Here is a 22,536-nt window from a genome sequence, read left to right as displayed (position 1 = left end):
GGATCAATAACATGGCCACTCAGGCAAAAAAAAAAAGGCAAACTATATGTATGCAGTAGTTAGATTAAATTTAAGTGCATTGGTACTGCAGTAGTACCTGTACATACTGGTGCCTTTCATGCAGATGCCGTGGATTTCTTCCTGACAATACCCCGATATCCCTAATTTTCCCAATACAAAGCCACTGCTGTCACAAGCCTGCATTTAAAAAAAAAAAAAAAAAAAACACAAGTGGGTTTGATCAGAAAAGATATCAGGCATTGAACCTGTGTTGAATAAAGGATGCCAGTGACTTGCTGTGTCTGATGGGACAACCTGCTAAGTCGTAACAAGCTGATTGAAGTACTGTATTGATTTGTGTTAAATATGCCGTCATGAAATCTCAATCAAAGCTTAGAATTTCTGAATTAAGCATTCTGTTATTTTTTTATTTTAGATTGTGTCAGTATAACTAATGTTATTCCCAGTGTTTATGTGTAAATTAGTTTGTGCTGGAACTCATAACTGTGTCTTCTGTTGCCCCAGTTGCTGGTTTGGAAGGTCAAGATGTGGAGGAGGATGAAGTTGAAGACGAAGATGAAGGTGATCAAAAAACTTCGAAGAGGCGGGGAATGGAAATCATCACTTTCACAGAGGAGCAGGCGGCAGAACTGGCAAAGGATCCCGGTGAGGAGGCATCCGTGTCAGAACGAATCCTTTCCCAGTCTGCAGCCGAGAGGGATCGTATCAGTGAGATCAAAGATAAGGCGGTGGTGTTGGAGACAGAACCCAAGTTTGCAAATTGCTGCACGTTCTGCCCCAAGAGCTTCAAGAAGCCCAGTGACCTTGTCAGGTAATATAAGCATCGTATTAATACCATATGAATACTAATGTCAATTAGGGATGTAACAATATGGGCAATATCGTGATAGTGTGATATTAAAACTGCCACAATATCGTCGTCGTCATGTTCACAATCTTTAAAAGGCACACATTAGTTTAAAAAGTCAGGTTGATTTCCATTTGTGCAGTTCTAGCACCCTCTGGTGGCTAGTTTATGAGTGCAATTTAATTTTCATAAGGGATGTTTTGGCCTTCTATGTTTAACATCTATGCCAATGGTCAGGTGAAGGGAACGTAATATGCTTGTGAACCGAGTCAATATGTGGAGGAACTTAATTTGCGCGTGCATTAGCAAGTAAGTGCCTCAATATTAAGTCTTATTAGAGATTGTAGGTTGTTTATATGCATTGCTGTAATTTACAAAAGCACAATCTTGTGGGCTTTTTTTTTTAGTATAAGCTCTTGTTTTTTATTTTATTTTTATTTTTTTTATAATATTGTGACCTTTATTAGTATCACCAACCTCCCCACAGTATCGTGATAATTATCGTATTGTGACCTTTATATCGTGATAATATCGTATCGTGATGTTTGGATATCGTTACATCCCTAATATGTGACACTGACCCATAAGACAACTGCAATGTAATGAACAAAGCATGAATAGAATCATTTACGGTAATTTGAAATCTCTGAAATTGGCTGGTGAGTGGCGACCAGTTCAGGGTGTACGCCGCCTCTTTTTAAAAGACAACTAAAATAAGCTCCAGCATAACCATGACCTTTGTGAGGTTGGTAGCTGAGTTTGTAGGTAGGTAATGTGCCAGACAGTATGCTAGTAAATCATGGCAGGTTACACTTTTTAATTCAAAACAACATAAACTTAAAAGACCCATATTATTCCATTTTTCCACATACTAAAATCGTTGTCAAATGTGTAAAAGACATGTATGTGACCTGCATTTGTAAAAATTGACTTTGTAACTACTATTTTTGCTGTCCCCAAATCAGGCAAAAAGCGCTCTGTTCTAAACAGCCTGTTTTAGGGGTGTGCCACTTTTATGTAGATAACTGCACGAGGCCAAACCTCGGCCATAACGTCTATCTCAAAGGGGCTGTGATATCGACTCCGCTAGCCATGTGCTGTTGTTGTGAAAGGAAACGACTGGCCATGGCGAGCAAAAGCAATGTGGTCCAACCATACCAATTTGAGCCAGACAGACATGTCTTTTACACATTTTAGAACAATTTTTATGAGTGGAAAAGTGGCACAACGTTTTACCGTAATAAAAAGTAGCATAATGTTACAACTGAGACTATGTTGTAGCGTTAGATTGTCGTAACCGGCAACTCTCCTGTGAGTGTTATTTTGCCGTGAATGAATCTGGTTTGCCGTGAATGCTTGTAGACATTTACAAGCTGTTATGAATAACACAAATGTCCACATTTAGGCCACTACACGGTCGGAACGTGCAAGCCGTCTCGTCGAGACCAGTTAGCGGCCATTTACCATCAGAAAGTGATGTCAACTCGGTGTTGAATTGCCAGTAATGGCAAAATAATCACAGCGGATTGTATCTTGGCAAAAACAATATGCGACTGCTTCAGTATTATCCAACCACCGTCTGCTTTATCATATCTGACCACTTGTAACCAAACAACCTCCACACGACAAATGTAGCTCCCAATTTAAGCACTAAAAATACACCGGTAATATGATAGAAGGTATGTTATGGTACATCTCCTAATTGAAAGGATCGGAAGACTAAATCAAAATAAAATGTTACATTGATATCTTTCACGTTTGCAGTTGTGTCACATCACTGGGGCCGATCCATTATTTTTAAACGAGTTGCTAATCCAGCTCTTAATAGGCTGTCACTAACAAAGCAGTCCTTCGAGAAATGCTGTCAGTACACATCCTTCAAAAATAAAATTAATCCACTGTCTTCTCAACGACTCGGACAAAGGAAGCAACCACTTTTTCCTGATCGTTGTTTCCCCACTGCTCTCGACTGAGCCATTTGCGAGTGGGGTGGAGGTTTGGAGAAAAAGAAAGGAGCAGCCAGCTTCTCGGATTTCAGTGGGTGTGATCGGAGGCGGAGGCCACTAACCTGAGGGGGCGGGGTCGAGTGCACTTACTACCGTGTCTTATTGAAGTCAGAAAGTCACAGAAGTTTAATCTGCCCATTTGAAGCACACATTTTAGAAAGGAGGAGAAAGCAAAAGAAGTCGCGGACGGATATTTTTCATACCTGGTTGGATTGTAGACAGGCTGGGGATGCATATTATTGATAAAATATATAATATAATATAATAGAAAACCCAGCTGAAGTGCATTTTCAAAGTATGGGCACTTTAAAAAATAGTTTATTAAGATTGGTGTGCAGTGCTTTTACTAAAAACTTAAGTTACTATTATTACTTATTCTTTGCACTTTGTATTTTATTCATTGTGTATTTCTAAATGTTTATTACCACTGTTGATTTTAAGTATGTTCATTTTCACAACTGTAGGAAGAACCCAGAAGCACACATGTCTAACCTCTGCCTATTTTGTCTAGGCACATTCGAATCCACACAGGAGAAAGACCATATAAGTGTGATGAATGTGGGAAGAGTTTTACGGTGAAATCTACTCTAGATTGTCATGTGAAGACACACACAGGTTAGTCTTGATTCTCTTTACTTCTTTATGTAGTTGAGTAAATTCTTTGTATTTTTAGAGTGGAGTTGCTGTGCAGATTAAGAACATGTATACAATATTGTTGTTGTTATACATATATATAAGGAAAGGTTCAGTAGAAAATGTGCTTTAATAATGTGTTCTTTCCACCCTCACTAGCCTAAACACAGAATTTTAACTAACATTGTGTTGTTGGAATATGAATTAAACAGAGAAATCCACCCATTTTTATTCATCTAAGGGGCGGCCATTATGTCATTTGCTATTGGCTAAAAATTACATCAGTTACCAATCCTGGCTCACCTGTTTTCTGGGTTTGGTCATGTGATGTTTGCAAGAGGAGGCCTTAGACACTGTTATACAGATAAAAACGTGTGGATTTTGCTGTTTAATTCATATTCCATAAACACATCAGAGTGCCATGTTTAGACTAGTGGGGCCTCAAAGAACATATTGTAAAGAAACTTTTTTAGTTAACTTCCTGTTTAACTGTCACAATAATAATAAAAAAATGTGCTTGCTAAAAATTGTTTTTTTTACAGTCATACAGGTCATGGTAATCCACAAAGGTCGACTCAAGGCTAATAGACTTTACTTGTTGAAATTTTGCTTTTTCTTGTTCTCTGAAAAACAGCTTGGCCAGTTACACTATTACGCTAACGATATGCATAAAACAAAACAGAGGTTGAGAATGGGTTCAGTACTTCATATTCACTTGCTTCATGTCTTCAAAATTTCGCAGGTCAAAAACAGGTCACCTGCCACATGTGCAACACTTCCTTCTCGACGAAGGGTAGCTTAAAGGTGCACATGCGGCTCCACACTGGCTCCAAGCCTTTCAAATGCCCCTTCTGTGATCTTCGCTTTCGAACTTCTGGGCATCGCAAAACTCACATCCAGTGCCACTTCCGGACTAATGGCGAGAACCGCAAGTCCAAACGGTCTTCCTCGTCTTCTGCTCAGACCAGTCATAATGAAACCACAGGGCATGCTGGGGCTTCAGAACAAGGCCAGCAGACAACGGTACCTGAGGCACTTCAGACTGTAGGGCTGTTACAAACCCCCAACTCTGACAACATTTACCTGCCAGCAAACCAGGTGCTGACTGGGCAGTTTGACCAGAATCTTTTACAGCCTGGCCTGGTGGGACAGGCAATTCTGCCTGCTTCAGTGTCAGGTATTGGTCTGCTTTCACACCACATAAACGTAAACCTTTGTCAGAGTGTAGTATCACAGTCATAATTTGAACATTTGGTTTTGATGCGCATATCATTTTAACAGACACATTTTACTGTTTCTTTTTTGGTTAATGTGAGTTCAGTATGACTTCAGTTTTATTTAGAGATTCAATTTGAAAAGGTTTAGTCAAACATTTAAACGCCAACTTGTACAAGCTGTTGGTAAGTTTGTTTCATAGGTAAGGCGTTGTAGCTGGATATCAGTTGTTCCTTTTCAAAATAATGTGAGCTTGTACCTGTAAGTATACTTTGTTACATCTTTCACCTGACAACAACTTGGTCCATTCAAAATTATGTTAAATGAAAGTCATGCTTGTGGAACTGACGTTCTATAAGCATCATCAATTGTAGAGAATTGACCAGCATCTTGCACCACATTTGCTGAATAGCTGCAAGCCAAATGTCTGATGAGTCTATTCTGGGCGTGAAGGAAGGTGGTTTATCGCCACAAAGTCACCTCTATTACCCTTCTTCTCCAGCAATCAGTTTATGATTGTTGGAGAGATTAACTTTTTTTGGAACCAATATCCTCTTAAGTGCCTTCCAAAAATGTATCGATATAAGCCAGGCATTGTCTTCCCAAGTATGTTTACTGAAGTAATCTGTTTTTTTTGTTTTGTTTTTGTTTTTTGTTTTTTTAACACCTCTGTGAGCAGCAGAGCAATGTAATGGAAACTTGAAAGGGAAGTCTTCACATGGAGCAAAGATTATGCAGCCATCTTTTGACTGGAATGTAATCTTAGCTTTGTAATGGTGCCCTCTCTGTCTTCGGAAAGTAACACCTGTTTGTAACTGTACAGGTTATTTATTTAGCTTTAATGGCAGTTTGAAACTATACGCTTAGATGACATTTAACTTAACTCAGAAATGATCTTTTTTTAACAGGAACCATCAAGGACCTTGTAACCAGGCATTACTTTTATTTGATATATTATACATACACATACATTACTTTTATTTTATTGATGCACTTTAACGATTTTATTTCCCGCCGATAACCGATAAATTCCCTCTTGTCAAAACCAACACCGATAACCGATTTTTTTTTTTCATATACTACACACTAGATGTGTATATTTGTATATACATTGTACGTGTACTTTTATGTCTTGATATATGTATAATATGTATCTAAAGTGTGTGTGTGCGTTTGTGTAACTATTATTAATGTGTGCTGTAACTATTACTTAATAACAGTCTGTTCAGGCGACACAAAAATAATGAGATTTGAAATGTAAAACAACGTGATGTGATGTGATGTGTACGTGCGATTGCAGGAGATGTGAATGTGTCCCTATCAGATGGGATGACAACACTTGAAGGGATTCACCTCCAGTTGACTCCTGCCAACTTGGTGTGCCCGAATGTTCAGATCTCTGGCATCGACACGAGCAACTTAAACAACATCACACTGCAGGTTACGCAGTTCTCCTAGTAAACCTTGTATTTTTGTTCACATTGCTTTGTTTCTTTTAGCTGTGCCTTTGCTCACAACTCTAAACTAGTAACACATGAATTATGATTGTTAAATTGCGGATTTAATTTTTTCCTAAAATCATCTTAATCTTGAGACCCAAGTATGGAATAAATTTCCTTTGTTTGTATTAGGATATTACAAGTTAAAGGCATAATAGTTTCTGCTAGATGTGTTTTTTTATTAATTGGTAAAAAGATTATAGCAGACAATATCCACCTCAATGAATAGTTTTGATTGACACTATTAGGTATTAATTTAAAAATTGTTACGTTCTGCGGTTGGATCCCAAAAGCGCAGACACAAATAAGATTTTAACTCTTTATTCGCATAACAACAAAAGGTGTGGAACAAACTTGACTAGACGAGAAACAATGAGAATGCATCGAGAATAACGAGACGCCAAGCCCCCTTGGGCCGTGGAGATGCACAGAGGAACAGAGGCAATAATCTGACAAACATACACACACTTCTCAGTTTGGCTTAAATAGACAGTGAATTGATCGGATTGGCTGTGGCTAGACATGTGGGGAACAGGACTGACATGGAATTATCTGTTTGGCTGTTGACCAAGTAAAGAGATTAAAGATTCTTGACATTATATAGCTCCTGACAACACATAGTTTAAAACCAGTTGAAAGTCTTAAGTCTAGATGCCGATTAAATCAGTCATGACCCAAACTTAACCCTGGTGTGACCCAGTCATGACAAAAATGTATTATATTCGATGTTAATCTACTGCACTGTAACATTGAAATATGTCTTTCTGCAGTTCTACAATGCTGCAAACTAAAACAGTAGTACATTATTAAGTTAATGCTTTATTAAAAACTGAGCATATTGTTTTTTGTTAATCTTAAGGCAAACTTTTTATATATGAATTGTATCAGATCTCAGTAGATCAGATATTTGGTTGTGGTAGGTGAGTGTACATCTTAAATTATATATTTTAATTTAAGCCTATATTTTGATATTAGGCCATGCTTATACCCTCATAACATGTGCACATGCATACCAACTTCAATTATATATTTTGAATTAATCCTAAATATTGGTATTTGGCCACGGTTATACCCTCATGCCATGTGCTCATGCATACCCTATTAAAATGTAAATGTGATACTAATATATGTTAAACAAATGATTGATATTCGAGTGATTTAATTCCCAATCTCATGCAACAATATGTGTCTTTGTGCAGATCGACCATGCCCTTCTCCAACAGACCCTACAGCAGGGCGGCCTCCTCTCACAACCTCTGAGTGTTGACACTGGTCTAGTCCTCCATTCTGGCAGTCAGCTTATGTCTACTAATGATCCATCCGTGCCAGCCAATGTTATCCTCCACCCCCTGACCAGCTTGGGCCTGCAGTCCTCCACCATTACACCTGCACAAGTCACAATGGCTGGCCTCTCTGAGCAGGACGCTGCGGGTATGTTCCTTACTTGTGGAAATTGTTCATAACATTTCTTGAGCTGATTAATGTGTGGTGAACTTTCCCATCACTCATGATCCAGGCTCTCAGGACCTGAGCCATGTCATGAGCAGCACTGGGTTGGTGAGTGGAGGCACGGGCAGTCAAGAGATTACACTCACTATCAACAATTCCATCCTCAGCCATGCTCTCGCGCAAGTACAGGCAGCAGCTTCTGGTTCCAACACCTCATCAGGAAACCCTCAAGAGATCACTCTCACCATATCAGGTATTACACAGCGGCATGGCCTGAATCTTTTGGAGGGACATAGTTAAGACACTTATGTTAGTAGAATTCTGGCAAATCATTTTTCACAAGAGCAAGAGTAATCTTCCTAAATGTTGCTTGTGTTCAAAGCAAAATGACATTTTGTGCATTGTTGGATTACTACTCTATACACTATCCCTTATGTTCCATTCTATTCTGTATACACCAGTTGCAAAATAAATCCTTATCTACACCAAATAACCTATAATTCCCACATTTATTCCATATATTTGCAGGTCAAGACCTACTCCTCCAGCACAGCAACAACACAGAGATGAACAGTGGCCTCAGATTGTCATCACCACTCACAGGCCACCCCACCAACGCCACCCTGACTATCACTAATGACCACCTCCTACCTCAGAACCCCACCAACACTGGAATAGCTGGTAGGACTTTGTATTATTATATTTATATTGTTGTTTAATGTATAATTTTACAAGTAAATGCAAAATACATGCATCTACGATACTATTACTTTTACTGACGTAAAATCCTTGGACAGACTGAGTGTCATCACTTTCACATGATATCAAGATATGTTTCGTTTAATTAAAAAAATATATAATAAAAACAGTACCTGTTCTCATTAAACTTTACAGTTTAGCAGGAAGGAACACGAGAATGGAAATCTTAAAATACATATACATATTTCTTACAGTCACCAGTCTTCCGTCAAGCACCTCGCTATCAAACACGGCTTCATCTCAAAGCCTAGTATTGTCACCAGGAGGTGTGGCCAATGATGGTAGCGTTACACTAACCCTAGCAGATGCTCAGGGTATGCTGGATGGTGTTACTGTAAATCTCAATACACAGGTAAGCCATTTTGTTAATTATTATTGTGCTGTTGTAACAACCTTTTATCCCCAAACTCCATATTCTGCAGTGTTCCAATTAGTCAAGAATCGTTGTATGTATTATCATCTTTAGGGTCAGACATTCCCTGCAGTACTGAATGACTCCAATCTCCAACCTGGGCAACCAGCCATTGCAGGCCAGCCGGTCATACTGGTCAGCCATCATTCCCAATCTGTGATGGGAACCTGTGACAGTGGATATAATGTAAGTCCTTAAAGGGACACTTTACTTATTGATCCATTTTTAGTAGCAAAAAGTTGCTACTTTTTCAATAATTAATTTGGTGACGTGATTATTTTTTTATGTACATTTAATAACTTTTAAACCATTGTTAAAATGAATCGAACGCCGGCATGTTTGTTACACGTGACTAAATAACCCGGATGTTTACGTCACTAGTGTGTAAACGCTACACTATGGAAGCACTATGCAACGCAGCCGTGCATCTAGCGTCAAACCCGGAAGGATTAAACCTTATCGCTTCGAGCCAACACGACAAAATAACACTACCGAAGGAAAGTCTGCCTTGGATGTGAAAGTTGTGGCGCCAGATGGTCTTTTCGGGCACAAAATAAACTTTGACGAACGAGTGAATCAGGCGGGGGGTGAGTGGTGGTGCGGGAGCTGCACAGGAATGGACAATCCGCTAATGAATGTGTGCTGTCTGGAAATGAAAGAACTCGAGGATCGGTTCCTTGCGGACAATCTCAACTGCATCCTGGAACATCAGACATTCAACATGGCAATACTAAATAGACATTCTCAGGATAGCTTTGGTTGCGATGAAAGATGTGAAGAAGAAAAGTCTTGGAGGAGCAAATATCCAACAGGTAAAGTGACACACAGTACGAGCAATGCAAAACGTGTGGAACTGACGAAATATTTCAGGAAAAAGAAAAAATAGTAAAATTAAATGTATCGTCGTTACAGCACCCAACCTCCCCTAGCTGTTTTTTTTTTCTTTTTTGCGTAGCGTCCCACTGCGGTCAGGCCAGCCGCCACTCGAAAAGACGAAGTCAAGCCAGCCGCCCCAACGATTGTTAATACTGTGCATTACGGTAACGTGCCGACGTGCCCCTGCGTTGGCCACCTTCAAATGAATTATGAAATAAAACAGTCCGTGCAGTATAATAACCAATGCCCCCCCACCCCCGAAACATGCCTACCTTTCGCTTTAAATTTGCTTCGCTTCTCCGAGATCTTTCAGTGGCCGTAGTAAGACCTCGATTTGTGTCGGCTGTTGTGAGAGTGAAGGCTCCGTGTTGCTAGCAGTTGCGGCTCCTCCATCGGCTTGATTATTTCCCACGTCTGGTTCTTTAAAGATACTCGGTACTGCGTTGGGCTTTAGTATTAGGCGTGTGGCGTACCCCATCTCAAATTGTAACATATATTCGAAGTCCTCATGCCTGAAATGTTCGCTGCGCGCACGCCTGCTTGTCCTTCGGGAGGTTGACAGCACTTAGAAAACAAACCATTGTCTACTCAAGTAGCTTTTTTTTTTTTTTTTTTTGGGGGGGGGGGTCTCTCGCGGGTTTTTCCTTGCCGACGCCTTGCAAAATTTTGCAATACAGTAAGGCATAACTGACGTTTGTGTCTTCCTCGTTGTTATGTCTGCGTGAACTACTGTTCCCCAAGCGAGTATACACACTAGTGACGTCACCACTTCGGGGCGTTGCAACACGGAAGTACTTCTATGTTGAAAAAAGTTAAATAAATCAATATAGGAGTGTATTCTTCAGCTCTTATGCATGTTTCGTAGCTATACTAACTATTTACTGCCAATCAAGCCATACATGTAAAATTAAAGGAGCCTTCCTTTAAGTCAGCCAGGGAGACCAAAGCAGAAGTGAAATTGGTTTATGGGCATTTGTGGCTCATTTGGTAGAGTGGGTCTTCCACTGACCAGAGGCTGTCTGCTGTTTAACCCCCTTGTGGTTAGATCAGGGGATGGGATGCTGATAATATTTGTCAACTATGGGCATGTGAAACCTTTTGAGACTATTTGGTGATTCAGGGCTTTATAAATAATCTTGACTTGACTTGGCACTGAACCAAAATTGCTTTCAATTTGGCATTGTAGATGAGAAACAGTTCTCAGTTGTCTACCTGGTTAACAAATTATTATTACTGTTGTTTTTATCTTTTTGGTCTGACATTTTTGATGAAGCGTATAGCACAGGGATGGGCAACTTAGATGCTGGAGAAGGCCACAATTGTTCATCAGCTCTATTCGGCCACATAAGACCACACGCGTCCTGACCAGATATATGACAGAAACAAAATTAGTGAAAATAGTGTTCCCTCACTTTTCATGGGTGTTATGTTTAGTGTTGTTTCGATGCCATTTATTTATTTATTTATTTATTTATTTATTTATTTTTTTTTCTCCCTCGATACTAATTCTGATACCGAGTTTTGCAGTATTGGCCAATGCCGATATACTGATACCTAGTTTTTTATTTTCTCAACATGAAAAAGCTGCCCTGACATTGGTTCAGAGCATTTAAGGGACAATAGGATATTTTGGCTCGGCACACATCAGTGAATGTCTTAAACGAGCAAGACACAAGATGCTTCATCCAAAGTCCTATATTAGCGTCGGAAATAATGGCATTGGCATGTTACTTGTTAGTACTCACCGATGCCGATACCACTGTTTTTTTTGTTTGTTTGTTTTTTTTAAAAGAATTGTAGCTAGCAGCAACTAGGTTCCTGACTATATCAAAATAAAAACAATCAGATACAAAATACCCAATACAGAAGCAGCGAAAACAGAAGTTGTAACGATGTGGTGGCTCTCGTTAACAGGCAGAATCTAGGCAGGATTAAGTTGCCAAATTAAGATTCAAATATTCTATGTACATAGACCATATTTGTTTAAATCTTGATACTTGATTTTTATTTAAGGCAGAGATTTTTTCCTTTGAGATATAATTTATTAGTAAGTTTAACCAGTGGTCGATATTTAGAGATTGTTTATTTTTCCAATTGACAAGGATTATTTTTTTAGCAATAGTAAGGGCTATAAGTATAGATTGAGATTGTTTACATGGTAGCTCAGTTATTGTTAAGTCACCTAGTAAACACAATCTTGGAGAAAAAGGAAGCCTACAGTTTAATATATCAGCGAGCTTTTCCAAGATTTTAGTCCAGAAATACAGCACTGGAGTACATGACCACAAAGCATGAAGATAAGTGTTTTGTGAGCACTGGAGACAAATGTCGGAGTCAGAGAGTCCCATTTTTTTCATCATATATTGTGTAATATATGTTCTATGAAGTATCTTATATTGGATAAGTTGCAAATTTGTCTGTTTGGTCATTTTAAATACATTTTCACAGATTTGGGTCCAAAAGTCTGGTTCCGGAACTATAGACAAGTCTTTTTCCCATTTTAAAGTCGGTAAATACGTTTTATTTGTGTATAAAAATAACTTATATATTTTTGATATTTTCTTTATTGTTGTTGGAGAAAGCTTTATAATATCTTTAGCTAAGACAGGCAGTTGGAGCGTATCCTGAAGTGTTGGGATTTGTTTCTTAACCATATTTTTAACTTGCAGATAATGTAAGAAATTTCCGTTTTTCATTTCATATTTTTGGACCAGGTTTGTATACGATATAAACTTATTATCTGAGAAAAGATGATGGTGTGTAATTCCTTTCTGCTCCCATAAGCTTAAATGGAACGACTGATTATTAAGTTGAAAGTCGGGGTTATGCCAAATGGGAGAGAGCCCACAGGGCGCCAATTGGGAGTTTGTAATTTCCAATGCCTTCCACCAGGCAGTCAGGGTGGCGGCTATCATTGGGTTTTTAAAACAATTATGTCGTTTTATTGATTTTGTAACTGTAGCTTTAGGAGAATCATATAATATTGAGACCCATTGAATAAATGACTCCCCGAAGCCGAATTTATTTAAGACAGCAAAGAGGAAGGACCAGTTAACTTTATCGAAGGCTTTTTCTGCATCCAGCGAAATAACAACTGCCTTTTTATCATACCGCTGTGACATACTAATCAAGTTAAAGAGCCTCTTAATATTATTAGTAGAATGACGACCTTTAATAAAACCTGTTTGATCGCTATGAATAATTGTCGAGATTATTGTCTCTAGTCTAGATGCCAAGGCCTTAGCGATAATTTTAATATCGGTATTAATACCGATACCACTGTTTTAATGCAGTATCAGGCTCTCCCCCGGTATCGGTATCCGAGCAACACTTGTTCCACACCGACCCGGGAATTTTGCGAAATAGCGACCGTTCAAGGGACAGCAACATGAAAAATCAATATTTTGGAGCTTTTAGCTGTGTTCAAATGCTAATTCCTCACCAAAAACATAATTGAAGTGGTGTTTTCCTCCATTCACCCTTCTATAAGAGATTCTAGGTCATTCTGCTATCCAAGCACCAGCCCCTCCCAACCTGAGAGAACGCGCGAGTGCTCACTTTATAACATCATAAGGTGCAGACCCACCCCCACACTGCCTCTGTGCACAAAACGCACGCCCACTTTCTCTGAGACCTCCATGGGATAGTGACAAAAGTAGCCTTTATCAGTAAACATTCTGTCCAAATGAATTCAAAGCAATCAATTATCCTTTTTTTTTTTTCAGGGATTTACCCCCATTTATCCCCTTTTTTCATTGAAAACGTACATTTAATGTTTATCATGTTATTATCTGTTTTGGACTTGTAAATAAATGTGGCCAGTGAGCCTCCAGTTGCCCATGCCTGATATAGCAAGTACATTTGTATTGTAGTATTTTTTTTTAATACAATTACAAATGTCTTTTTTTCATGACGCATTAACAATGTACATATGTTTTGTGTTTGTGTTCCAGATTGGAAATTATACCCTCAGGGGGAGGAAGACCCAGCCCAAGGAGGCTCCTCATCAGTATAAATGTTTCTACTGTGGTCTCTTATGCCCAAGTGCCATCTCTTTACGCCGTCACTGTAGACAAAGTCATAGTAAAGACCGATGCTACGTCTGCGCCATCTGCAACAAAGCCTTTAAGCGAGCACTGCATCTTAAGGTAAGTGCGTATAGCAGAGCAGACATCCACCATTACAGTGTTCCCGTATATCCTTAAAAAGACATTGAATCCATGAATCTAAAATCAAACCCTTAATTGGCATTAAAATGCCTTAATTACATTTTTCAAATCTTGAAAAATGTTTTAAAAAATTGTAATTATTTGACTGTACTCTCAAATGTAAAAATTAATAGTTTAAAAAAATAATAATTTACTGAATGACTCGTAACATTGCACGATTGTGATAGCTGAACAAAACAAAAGAGTGTTGTGATTTCAGTTAGGACTCTTAACAACTCGTCTATTAGCATCAAAACATTTAGTTCCAAGATCATGTCGTGTGATATGCTTTTTCATTGGGATATGGGTCTGATGTGCTTTCCCTTTAAATTGCAAGTATTTGGAAGAGTGGTAATGAGCCAAACTGCTAACAGAGGGTAGTGAAGCACAATTTTAGATTGAAAATCCCCTTTGTTTGCCAACTACTTACAGTTGGGGCAGGAGTACTTCACTGTCTGTAAAGTGAACCCCCCCCCACCCCAAGTTTACATCCGTTAAAGGAAGCTGGCTGTGTTTTATACTTCTCGGTCCAACAGAACACACTGATATTGTCCTACATTGTTTTTATTTTAAAAATGTTTACATATAATTTATGTATAGTATAGACAGTATACAGTATGTCTATACAGTATAAACTGTATATAATTTCATTTAATTTATGTATTTATTTAATTTAAAAAAATATATATTATTTTATGTTAACTCGACTTACAAACTATTTAATTTATGAACAGCCAGTAGTTGAGGATTACCTGTATTTCAGTAGATTATGAGAATTGCATACTGTACTGTAAATGTCCAAGCTTTTAGACCTATGCAGGATGCAGGGGTCACCAATCGTTTTGAAAGTGAGAGCAACTGTACTTCTTGGGTGCTGATTAATGCAAAGGGATACCAGTTTGTGCTCAAATTACCTTATTATTACCGTAATTTCCGGACTATAAGGCGCACCTGACTATAAGCCGCGCTAGCTAAATTTGGGGAATATAGAGATTGGCCCATATATAGGTCTCACCCGACTGTAAGCCGCAGGTGTTTTAATGTTACCACACTGGTGTATAAGGGTTCCCGCTACCACAGAGGGGATTGTCACATGGCAGTAAAGGTGCATTAATAAAACACGGCTGTACAAAAATACATTACCAGCCTGCTATAGCAGAAAAGTCCGTCTTTACCGATAATTTTCACGCCATCGTCCTTCTCCTGCGTACTGCGGAAAACCATTGAAGTCCTCTTCCTCAGTGTTGGAAACGGACAGGCCAGTATGTCCTCCTTTGTTGTCGCTCTCAGAACCATAAAAATCCTTTTCCTCTTTGTCAGTATCAGAATCGAACAGGTCAATTGCCTTTTAAATTAAATGCACCTTTCAGTTTCTTTTCCATAATGAGGGCGCAAACTGTCTTGCTCTCATTCTCTCTCCTACTGTATATGGGCTCACTGGTTTGTTTTGCTCTGCCAGGTGCTCATAATAACACGCCCCCTGGTGGATTAGCTGCACCGTTGTATTGGCCGCAGTGTTGAATGGAAGTGAAAAAAGTAGCGGCTTATAGTCTGGAAATTAGAGTAATCATTTATGATTCATCCACCGTACACGAGACAATCATGTAAATGATTTTAAAAGTTAGGAAACGGGTATATACCAATATGCAACACTTTTATTTCTAGAACTCTCTGCAAGTGATTATATTTTCAAATGTTAATGTATTCAAAATTATTAGAAAATCACAATGGCCCTTTTCTGGAGAGTTTTTTTTTTTTTTTTTTTACCTGGTACCTGTGAGCACCAATTTGGTGACCCCTGCTACATACACTATCATTTACTTTGGAAACTTTAATCTCTTACTAGGAGCATGAACTAGTGCACCAGCCCGGCCCATCGCCAAGCTCCCTCAAACCTCGAGTCTTCAGCTGCTCCTCATGCGGGAAGGCCTTCCCTAAGCGCAGTCAGCTGGAGAGACACAACCGCACGCACACAGGTGATATGAGGAAATCTGTCCATTTGTACACGTTAAGCAGCTGCTTCCCTCTGTGAAAGCAAGTACTGTAGCTAATATGATGAGCTCAATAAAGCATAGAGACTGTTTTCATTCCATTATCATTTGAATCGACTCATGAGAGTATATTTTGGAGGCCATCATACTAATTCTTGTAATCCTTATGGCCTGTTATCCTCTTTAAGTAGAGATTGTGTCATCATCAAGGCAGCTAAAATGGCTACCGCAGACGTTTTATTGAAAGCCGTAATCAGGATGGTGCCAACATTAGCATTTTGAATTTGCTGCTGTCCAATTTACATATACTGTGCTCAAGATAAATGAGTAAAACCCATTCCATTCAAATCCATTTCTTGAAATTTTAGGATGAACATATTACTATTGTGTACTCATTTTTGAAGCAGTGCAACATTAAATGATTTTATTAGAAAAACAACGTTGTTGCAATCAATGGCCCGTGGGAAAATTTTGTATTAAGGTATGCCATAGAAAACAATTATTCTGGAAGGAAACAATATTTTCGAGCAAATCTGTCAGGCAGTGCTATTTAGGTTGCAAACTGTATATTGATGAGGGTCTGCTAATATAACTATGAAGCTGACTAACAGGCATAACATTGTGTAAAGCTTTTCCATCTTTTTGTTGTCAATGCAGAGCAGCTTTGGCATAGCACTGACCTAAATTTGTGTTTGCTCTTTTGGCAAACCAAGCATTGTGAAGGCTTTCAATCTCATCAAACAGGTTCGGGGAAGAATATCAGTATTCTTGGGTCATTTCCGTTCCATTTAAAATGTGGCGCATCTTTCAATTAGGTTTTCAGCGCCATCCACATGCTTTTATGGAAAGCCCTTTTGAGCATTTATTCATTACTAGTATGGTTTTCGTCATCATGGTAGAATAATACAGGATATATAAATATCATGCATATTTATTCAATATCACTTCCAAACCAGACGTATGACAAAAATTTTAAATGTGGAAATTAGAAAAAATATGTGCATGCATGAAAAACGTGCTCTTAATATATTTATATTTTTCATAATGCATTTCTGAATGCAAGTATATAAGATACAGTATTCAACAACAAATGATTTGACGCAAACAAAATATCAGCATACTGTGATTCCCCTGTTTATTAATCAAGGGGCTAATCAGTGTGGTCTGACAGTTTTCAATGCCTGCACTAGTGCATGGATACATCATGGATATCATTGTCCAATATATGCTACATACAACCATCCATATGCATCATCAGTTTTGGAAGTTGCTTTTTGACATTAACATTCAAACCCAAAAACGTATAAATATGTTTAATACTTTGTCCTTGGCTCCTAAAAACGTGTTTATGTGTTTGTTTGGTTTTTGTTTTTGTTTTTAAATGCTAGAGCACACACAGAAGGTTTTGATGCAGCTTCTAACCTGACGAGGTCCCTTAAAGCAGTGGTAGTTATAACAAAAACGGCCAGCAGGTGGCGGCAGAGTATGAGATCAGCCAGGGCCATGTTGCAACAAGCTCTTTGCCCCAGTGTTTTTAACAGGTTTGTGACTAATGATGAAACTTTGCTATAGTCTAATGCCAATTGCTGCAAAACTGAAACAGATACATACGTTTTCCTGATGAAAGAAGAGACTAATCTTTCCTTTCGTAAGTTCTATGTTTTCATAGCAATAGAACACAATATTCTGTGGGCCTTGCAAAATCAGTCAAAATCCAGTTAAACAGCCGGGAGCGAAGGGGGTTGCTTCAGTGAAAATGGCTGGCAGCGAATGAGTTGATCTTTAAAGAAGCACTAGAGCGGATGAAAGGCTAATCAGCCAACTTACTTACTTGACAGAGTTTGCTCTTGTTGCCTTACAGGCGAGCGTCCCTTCGAGTGTCTTCAGTGCGACAAAGCCTTCAACCAAAAAAGTTCTTTGCAAGTGCACATGGTCAAACACACGGGAAAGAAGCCCTTCAAATGTGAGATCTGCAGCATTCGATTCACACAGAAGAGCAACATGAGACACCACATGAAAAGAGCCCACGGCTACGGTGAGCAATCTGAACATAGTCGCCTACATGTTGCCAAGACCATTACGGTCCAATTTTAGCAATGGCGGAAGTCTCTTACAGAATTACATGACATTCAATGGTAATCACACACTTAAGATTGAAGCACTGTGGTTACACACCTTCCTCTGTGGAACATCTTTGACACGATCAGCATACAAAACCTCCTCCTTGAAATTAGCCGTTACATGCTGAATGTTCTCTCTTCAACACAGCCTCGGTTTAGGACTGTCCTTGCTTGTACCGTGATAAACTTTAAGCAGGATTTGGTGGCAACGGTAAGTTATGTAATAAAACTAGTTGAGTTCTGTGTAGTGCAGTTTAAAGTCTTTATTATAAGATATGGGAGTTGGGGGTGAAAAATACCTCCAGCATTATAGTTTCCCTTTTGTATGAATTTGTACTTTGCTTGGACTGACAAGAAAAACTAATTGTAGACCCAGCTTTGCTGCAAGCTAAATTCTGATTGGATAATTAGGACTTAATTGACAACAGGTCCTACATGATCAAAGCAAGGTGACAAGAGAAATCCTTAATTAACTAATGATAACAACTGGGGGAAAAATACACTTCCTGTATGTGTTTTTACAGATTAGATGGAGAAATTTTGCACGCCAGAAGACTTCAATTTTTAGCCTGTCGCAAGACATACAGTACTTTACCTTCGACATGTGTTCAACACAAATCTTTCTAGGAGCCAAAACCAGAAGTTATGTTTGATATATTGGTTCTCTGAATTTATTGCATCATTGTGTTAGTCAAGCAAATAAAATCTCTAAACCGGTTGACTCTAACTAAACTCACTTGGGAAAGGCCATTGTATGGAGAAAGACATTTTCTGCTTATAATCCAAAACACACAAACTCATATGTGAAGCAGGGATGGGTGAATGGATGAATTTAAATTTAATTTTGTCATGTCTGGGGTCACACCTGAGTTAAGTTTGAGTTTGAGTTCATGACCTGTTAATTTTGAGGTCAAGCGTCTGTTTTAAACTGATGTAACCATCATCTAGCTTCAACTAGTTTTAGGCTATGTGATGTCAATCTTTAATCCTTTAGGTGATGTCTGGACCCATGTGATGTCGTTCTTTAGTCCTTTACTTGCTACAACCAATCAGATCGATTCACTGTAGGAGCAGCTGAGAACCCCTATCGATGTGAATAAATAGTTAAAACCTTATTTGTGTCTGCTCTTTGGGATCCAACCTCCAGCACATGACAAATTTGAATAACAAGAAGTGGAATTGAATTAATTGCAATTTAGAGAAATGTATTCTCTTCAATATCATCTGTGGGAATGAGACTTTTAACATGCATTTTTATTCCAATTGGAAGTACGGACACTAACATTATGTATAAATGTCCTTAATGTAGGAACGCTTATTTCAAAGTAGTGGAAAGAAACAATGTTGTTTGTAGGGAATTTTGGATGGCCGGCCCGGTACCGTACTTTTATGGGCCGAGTACACGAACCTCCCCCTCAAACCCTCCCAAATCGATGAATAGTCGTATTGAGTTAACACATCTAGATGTAAATGCCGTCAAATAAAAGCTAGCATTTTGGACTTTTGTCTCATATTTATATTTTGATCTGAAACCCAAATATCCTTTCAGTATACTGTACAACCAAAACAAAGGAGTTGACCTTGCAGTTCCAATACATTTGGACGTAACTGCATATGTTTACTAGAGTTTCTGCAGAGACCAAAAATCCATTCCTGTGCACGGTTCATTTCCCATGTCACCGCTGTCTGTGTTTTTGTGTCAAAATGTGGTTCAGAGAACGGAACAGACTGCCGGTTGCAAATTCAAACAAACCACCTGTGGCCTTAAATTTCCGATATGTGTTTGGGCCAGGGATGAGACACACGCACACACATTTGAGTTAATGCTCCCTGATGTGACAGCAAACTAAAATGGGATTGGAAACCACGTTTGGTATTTACTGTAGCGTTTTATTACATGAAAAAAAAACCCGCAAAACCCTCTCGTCGAACTGAGGCATGCTGTTTCAGGGAAACATTTGCAATCTTGTTTATTTTTACATTCCAGGAGCAAATGTGCTCACTTTTAATGGCAGCTGAATATATTTTGTGATAGTTTGTTTTGCATACTGCATTCCTAGCAAGGATTATTACTGATTGTGATGCATAGTACTTCCAAAAGTATCAGAAATGAAAACAAAATTGTGAACAATGTGATAAATCTTCTCAATTTATCTAGATAAAGTAACACATGAAAGCTTGGTGTGTCTTTTGTCCTGGATTTGAGTCACACCTTTCGTTCATTTTTGGCTTTTGTCATCTTTACAGTTCAAAATCAGGATGTGGCCCTGCGCCAAGAAGAACCAGCAGCTCAAGTCACAGTAACCGCCGAACTTGACCTGGTGGTCCCTGAGTCATCTGAAGATTGGCAAAATGATTTTCCATGAACCACACACATCCCAAACAGGTTGTGTGTGTGTGTGGTGTGTATGTGTGTATATATATATATATATATATATATATATATATATATATATATATATATATATATATATATATATATATATATACTGTGCATTGTTAAGCGTTTGACCGCCAATTAGCTAACTTTTGCCAAACATCATCTTGCCTTTGAAATGATTTCTTTGACCCCCCCCCCCCCCCCCCCCCCAAAAAAAAAAAAAAAATGTTACCTCCTGTCTCACGACATTATTTTCTGTCACTGCTTTTCTCCATGTGAAGCTTTGAACTGTGTGATTTCACAAGAAAATCAAAGAAAATGTCTAAGAAATTTTCAGAGGATTAGCATTAGTTAAATAATAGTACTTGGATCAAAATGACTTTACCAGTATTTCAGTGGTGTCCCCAATGAAGGGTTAATTAATGAGCTTCTATAAGCCATTTTGTGAAGTTTGTTTTGATTAGTATGAGTTTCAAAGACAGGAGAGACGATTGGCGTCTTAAATGAGGAAAGAGGAATTGTGCAGCGAAAAAAGCCTCAAAGAGAATGCACATTTTTTATTAGAGGGCTGCTCGCTGGGACGATTGCAGTCAATGGTGCTGCGTGATTTCCAAGCAGCTTTGCAAGAGCGCAGCTTTTCTTTGCCCAACTGTTTATTTTATTACTTGGTACTCTCTATACTCATATATTTATGATCATAATATATGTTTATACTGTACATATTTTTAATTTTCCTGTATCCTTTTGTAAATCGTGAATTAGGTTGGTTTATAGTTGATCATGCACAAAATGGAGCCTATTACCGTGCTTATTGTAAAGCAGACATATTTTTTTCAGTTTTCTATTGTCCATAAGAAAAGATGCATTAAAATAATGTTTTTATACTATCTGAACCCTGTAATGTTTTCATTCATTTTAAATATGTTGGACATGTATTCCCCTTCCCCCTCAAAAACGATATGCACACTGAAGCAAGTTGTCATCCAGGATGCAGTGCTAAAATGGATCCCAGCACAACCTAAAATTTTAGAGAAAAACATTATGTAGTTTTTAAACAATCGAGACAAGTACGAAACAATACGGTTTGGTTGAAACGTAATATTTCAACAGCCAAAATACATCACCCCACCCATTTCCTTAAGAAATTGTTTCCTCTAATCCCTAGGCTCCATAAATAGATACATTATTATTAACTTTATTCAATAATTTATGAAATTTTGATGTGGACGTGTCTGTAGTATTGTGACTCTAATTCCCCCAGAGCAGGCTTTCCAAGTAAGAGGGCGGTCATTAATTGTGCGTTAAAAAAGTGGTGTTAAAGGAATTTTAAATTAACTCAAAATTAATGCAAAAATATTGATACCCCTAGTAAAAACTGGTGCAATTTGCTGCTTAACTCGTATTCCACAAACACAATATTAACCAGAATGCTGTGTTTAGACTAGTGAACATACAACATATTAGTTTTTGTTGTTTTGATTTTTTTTTTTTTTTTGTGCCTCCCACTTTTGAAGGGATCCAAACTATCAGGGCAAAATCACAATCATATTTCACTTTTTAGTACTTGGTTGGAAATGATTTAACGTAATGAGTTCCAATACAAGGGCGGCACGGTGGATGACTGGTTAGCACGTCCGCCTCCCAGTGCTGAGGACGCAAGATCGAGTCCAGGCTCCGGACTTCCTGGGTGGAGTTTGCATGTTCTCCCCGTGCCCGTGTGGGTCCTCTCCGGGTACTCCGGTCTCCTCCCACATTCATTCCAAAGACATGCATGGCAAGTTAATTGAACTCTGAATTGTCCCTTGGTGTGATTGTGGGTGTGAGTGTTTGTTCGACTCTGTGTGCCCTGTAATTGGCTGGCGACCAGTTCAGGATGTACCTGCCCGAAGCCAGCTGGGATAGGCTCCAGCACCCCCCACGACCCATGTGAGGAGGAAGCGGTTAAGAAAATAGATGGATGGAGTTCCAATACCAAAGCATGTTCAAATGTGAGAGAGCTCCAGTGCAGGTTGCCATTAGATCTACTGCTGATCAGTTTTTCAAAAGTAGTAGATTTTCTAATGTGACGAAGATGGTGTGTTGTTGGTGAATGATGAATGAAAGAGGTCTGCTCCTGCTTT

At 38.7% G+C, this 22,536-nt stretch overlaps 1 protein-coding gene across 3 annotated transcripts in view; it reads left to right on the top strand.

Annotated features, from left to right (window-relative positions):
- The window catches only part of LOC144022022 (zinc finger protein 236), a 55,095-nt gene extending 34,657 nt beyond the window's left edge, over positions 1–20,438 (top strand). For all 3 annotated transcript variants that reach the window (XM_077526406.1, XM_077526405.1, XM_077526407.1), the window contains 13 exons: positions 526–832; positions 3,386–3,489; positions 4,250–4,684; positions 6,023–6,162; positions 7,421–7,652; positions 7,738–7,923; positions 8,199–8,351; positions 8,624–8,781; positions 8,896–9,027; positions 13,671–13,865; positions 15,772–15,901; positions 17,778–17,951; positions 20,284–20,438. In XM_077526406.1, the coding sequence (XP_077382532.1) occupies positions 526–832; positions 3,386–3,489; positions 4,250–4,684; positions 6,023–6,162; positions 7,421–7,652; positions 7,738–7,923; positions 8,199–8,351; positions 8,624–8,781; positions 8,896–9,027; positions 13,671–13,865; positions 15,772–15,901; positions 17,778–17,951; positions 20,284–20,402 (2,465 nt within the window). In that variant the 3' untranslated portion in view covers positions 20,403–20,438. The remainder of the gene's footprint in view (positions 1–525; positions 833–3,385; positions 3,490–4,249; positions 4,685–6,022; positions 6,163–7,420; positions 7,653–7,737; positions 7,924–8,198; positions 8,352–8,623; positions 8,782–8,895; positions 9,028–13,670; positions 13,866–15,771; positions 15,902–17,777; positions 17,952–20,283) is intronic.
- The last annotated feature ends 2,098 nt before the right edge of the window (positions 20,439–22,536 follow it).

Source organism: Festucalex cinctus, chromosome 7 (assembly GCF_051991245.1).
Source record: "Festucalex cinctus isolate MCC-2025b chromosome 7, RoL_Fcin_1.0, whole genome shotgun sequence".
In the NCBI taxonomy this organism is placed as follows: Eukaryota; Metazoa; Chordata; class Actinopteri; order Syngnathiformes; family Syngnathidae; genus Festucalex; species Festucalex cinctus.
The sequence above is the reverse complement of the archived record's forward strand: the minus strand, read 5'-3'. Positions and strand labels throughout refer to the sequence as shown.